The 4553-nt window shown below is 41.7% G+C and overlaps 1 protein-coding gene across 1 annotated transcript in view; it reads right to left on the reverse strand.

Annotated features, from left to right (window-relative positions):
- Nucleotides 1–2249: 2249 nt before the first annotated feature.
- The window catches only part of irx1a (iroquois homeobox 1a), a 4510-nt gene continuing 2206 nt past the window's right edge, over nt 2250–4553 (reverse strand). The window contains exons 2-4 of the mRNA XM_032519527.1: nt 3720–4553; nt 3327–3402; nt 2250–2434 (exon numbers count right to left, since the gene is read on the reverse strand). The exon at nt 3720–4553 is cut by the window's right edge and continues 250 nt beyond it. Of these exons, the coding sequence (XP_032375418.1) occupies nt 2359–2434; nt 3327–3402; nt 3720–4553 (986 nt within the window). The 3' untranslated portion in view covers nt 2250–2358. The remainder of the gene's footprint in view (nt 2435–3326; nt 3403–3719) is intronic.

A 4553-nucleotide genomic window follows, 5' to 3' on the forward strand; every position in this document is an offset into this window, starting at 1 on the left:
ATCTAATAAATAATGGCGGGGGCTTGAACACTTTTTTTATTTTATCTTCACATTGTTTTATTTAATACCAATTGAGTTAGTGTTACACCAAAAAAGGTGATAACTGACACAGCCACATGGCCATTGGACGTCCTTCTTGGATTATTACTCTGTTGATTGTTCTAAGATGTGCATATGTAGGATGGATTTGTGTTGTGAGATATTTTTTGTTAATGTAGCTATAAAAGCGGAGAGACCCCCGTTCCCTTAAACAAAAAACAAACAAAAAAAAACCCCTCAGTGACCTTTGTTCATTTTTGCTCCACCGCGTGACTATTTGCGCATGGCCGTTTAAGTGACACAGATGCATGCGCGTGCATAGACGTACCCCCACAGCCGCACAGCCATGGTCTGGTCAAAGTTTACAAAGCATTAAAAAAAATTAAAAAAAAGTAAAGAAATCACTTTTTGCAAGTTGCTGTAACATTTCAAACTTATTCCCAATCATGTGAAAGCCATGCAGGCTTTTCAGTGTGTAATGCGATTGCAACCCCAAACAGCAAAATGATTTACTGCCGATTACTATTTGAAAATGTAAAAGGATTTCAGTCCCTAACGAAAAATGTTTGCTTACAATATTTCATGTGAACTTGGTGTCATAATATTGCCATAAATAAAATGACTTCTAGTTCCGCTATCTGTGCTCCTCTAGAATGTGTGATAGCATAACCCAGTTAGTTAGGTACAATATGTTAAAGTCAAACTGTAAAGCATAGTGCATTGGGTATGATAATGCAGTTACAGTAGACGTATTTTCATGTGATTTATAGCTCTTTTGGAGGGTGAAAGCGGTTTTAAGCTTAAGCGATATATCTTTGGCCTATAGAGGTCGCTGTGCTATTGCAAAACAGATGTGGATAAATCCATCCACAGGTTTAGGCCACTCGAATAATTCACCCTCTGGAACAGCTCACTTCACAGCTTACTGTCATTTACAAAGGTGCCCTAACTCAAACTACGAATATTTCCTCCGATTATACTGACGTTATTTTTAGGACACTTGTGGAGTTTTATCCAGGCAATAACATGGTGAAATTGTAGGAAAAAGCAATTCAAAGGCCATACAATCACACCCCAAAAATTATTTTAAATAACAGATCGTTATAAAAATGTTACTTTTACTTTCCCTATAATATTAGTGGGAGCTAATGTAATTGAAAACAAAAACATAACACTGCTCAATTTTTGTCATCACAGCTAATTAATGCACTTCCCTCTTATTATGTCCAAAGCCCATTAGGCTGTTGTGGGAAATCAATATTTGCTTTTGGTCACCGAATGAGAAGCAAAGAAGCTGCTTTTACATAAACTAATGATCACTATCAGCCTCGGGACAGACAGGACCCCAAAACACCAAGCCTGCTCCACAGTGTCAGCCCCCCCCACCCTACCCCACCCCCTCCCAGAACCAAAATATTAATAATTTATCTTCGAATCGACTTCTCTCTCTGACAGATTAGATTTTAACCATTTGATTTTGTTTGGACTGGGCGTTCCCATATTATTACTTAATGACCTTCCCAGCTGCTCCTGTCCATTTTCTGTCACCAGCAACCATCTGGACACTTATTAGCACCTCAATGCATCCACGCTGCTTTCCTCCCAAACCTGAATAAAATTAAGCCTGGTTGCAGACTGCCAATATCAGTTTTTCCTCACATTCCCACCCTAACTGGAATAAAATTGTTAGGCCAGCTTTTTCTTTTCAAATAATACTATTTGTCATAATAATAATAATAATCATAATCATAATCATAATCATAATAATAACCAAATTACCATTGAAACCATGTAGAAAATAAATATAGGCTTAGGATACTCGTGGGTTTTCTCTATAATTTCATTTAGTTTATTAGGCAAAATATACGATCTGGACAAATTCCTTCAACGCTTCCTATTTACAGATTTAAATCACTTGGTATTTACATTAAAAGGACACCAAAAACACAAGATAGAGGCAAAAATAATAATATAATAATTATAATAATAATAATAATAATAATAATAAAGTAAAAAGCCTACCAAAATGTCCCAGCTTGCCTGGGCAAAGTAGAGAGAGAGAGAGAGAGAGAGAGAGTAACATTATAGGCGCGATTATAGGCTACACAACAATAGAGGAAGTAATCCATCCATCCACAGGATATTACCAAATTACGCCATTTGTTCTGTACCGAGTGAATGCTACGCTGCATTATTATTTCTCAGTGTCCTTTTTTAGGGAGTGTAAAAGTCATTTTCCTTTTTTCTTTTTTTTTTTTTTCTTTTTCTTTTTTCAAACACGAAAAAAAAAAAAAAAAAAAAAAAAAAAAAACAGTCTGATCAAGCCGAGGAGAGAGCGGTGAGGACTCGTTGCGTGGCGTCTTGTGGATTCCTGGCGCTGGAAGGCAGAGAGGATCTGGATGAAGAATAACACAGAAAGGTAGATAAATCCCCCCGCCATGTTGGGACAGCGGCTCTCAATATCTGCATCTCAATTGGCTGGCTCAACAGCTTTGATTCAAAACAGACTGCGGTCCCCCTCTCCAATCCCTCACTTTCTTTGATCATAATAATAATAATAATTAATAATATTAATTAATAATAATAATACATTACGATATTATATTATCATTAAATATTAAAATATATCATGATAGCTGTGTGGGGGAAAATAATCCCATTCCCAAATTTCTAATTCCCGTAAATGCTTGTTCTTTCTATATGCCTATTGCATAGGTAGGGGGGGGGGGGGTTTTTGTAATACTTGAAATAGAGGTAAACTTTTTTCCCCCCTCTCGGTAAGAGCGCTCCCCTGGGCTCCGGCTCCTCCCAGGGGTCTTTAGGGAAAGCACACAACCCAGACAGAGCCCGTTTTACTCGGTGACTTGATAAGTAGCCACACTCTCCCCAGAGGGCAGGAATTAAAGGGGGGGGGGGGATGGGAGTCAAGACCTCTGTCACCCGCAAAGCAAACTGTGTTTTATTTATTTCATTTTGTAGTACTTACTAATGCCAGACATAAAAGTTAGATTTATATATTGGAATTCCAAAACCAGTTTGCATCCCCTTATAATCGTATTTATTTGTTGAATATTTACTAGAGTTATAATGGCATCCAGGCCTTTCCTAACGCCTGTTTTAGTTAGTTTAATTATAGCTTTTATATAAATTACATTATTGAAAAATAATGTCATTGATGCGATAATTCTCAATGTATAATTTCAATAGAAGGCTGGGGCTGGTCATTTTCTTATGGCAACGTGTTTCCAACAATCAACAAGAGCAAAAGAGTAAAAAAGTTGCCTCACCTGTCATGGATGGGTCGAAAGGAAGACTTTAGGATCTGCGTTGGCGGTGAATCGGACCTTACACCGTTTTCATGCTCTAAAAAGGAAATAAGTCAAATGCTGGATCAACATTGGCCGATATGTTCTGCTAATAAAGGCCTGTATGAACTCAGTCGAACTAAAAATGAGCCCACTGTTGTGTTATTGCAGTATGTGAGCATGGTAGATTTAAGTGTGTGTGTACGTAACCTACTCGTGCGTGCATGTGGTCACAGTGCATTGCTGTTATAATAAAAAATACAAAAGAAACCTGTAGGCCTATGCATGCAACACATGTTATGTTCCGTTCAGCAGCCTATACAGGTTATATGTGACGTGTATGCGCGAGCACGCGCAGCGAGCAGTCCCCTTTACCTATGTGCTTGGGACTGTGCGTCTCTGCCGGGGCCTTGCTGTCGTTGCTGAGTGCTGCTGCTCCCGGCGACACCACCACTGAAGTCGGCTGCTGCTGGGCCGCCAAGTGCTGCTGCTGGTTGTGGTGGTGGTGATGGTTTACTCCCAGAAACGACCTCACATTTAGCAGGGAGTTCTGGCCCAGGAAAGCCCCATTTGTCCAGTTGTGGAACTTTCCAATCTGGCAGGTGTACAGTCCGTGACTGGGCAGGAAGGCCGGGTGGGTCTGGAGCTGGTGGTGGGGCGCTGGTGTGTGTGTGGTGGCCGCTGGGCCACACGGGGACGTGGGTTTCTGAGAGGAACTATCGGGACTAGTGGCTGTTTCGGCTAAAGACCATATTTTCGGCTTGTTGTTAGACGGGAGAGGAAAGCTCCCGGGTCTATCCGGGGATAAAACTCTGGTGTTGTTGCCGTTGCCGTCCGAGTTCTCCTTACTCCCTGGGTGAGCTGTAATTGTGCTCTTAGATTTGTCAAAGGCCTCGTGGGCCTGCAGGGCGAAAGCTCGTCTTTTCTCCAAGCTGTCCAGCTCCCCCCCAGCGCCCACGCCGCCCCTGTGCTCCCTGCTCCCCTCCGTGGATTTATCATCATCGTCCTCGTTGCTCTGGTCCCCGTCGTTGTCGTCAATTTTGTCTATATCTATGCTCTCCAAATCGATCTCCTCCTCGTCTTCGTTTTTCTCCGCCTCGTCGCCGCTGCCGAACAAGTTCCCGTCCTCCCCGTCCTCTTTGCTCCTGCTGCCCCAGGTCACCTTGTTCTCCTTCTTGAGCCTCCTCCTGGCGTTGGCGAACCACGTGG

Source organism: Etheostoma spectabile, chromosome 6, assembly GCF_008692095.1.
Source record: "Etheostoma spectabile isolate EspeVRDwgs_2016 chromosome 6, UIUC_Espe_1.0, whole genome shotgun sequence".
Lineage (NCBI taxonomy): Eukaryota > Metazoa > Chordata > Actinopteri > Perciformes > Percidae > Etheostoma > Etheostoma spectabile.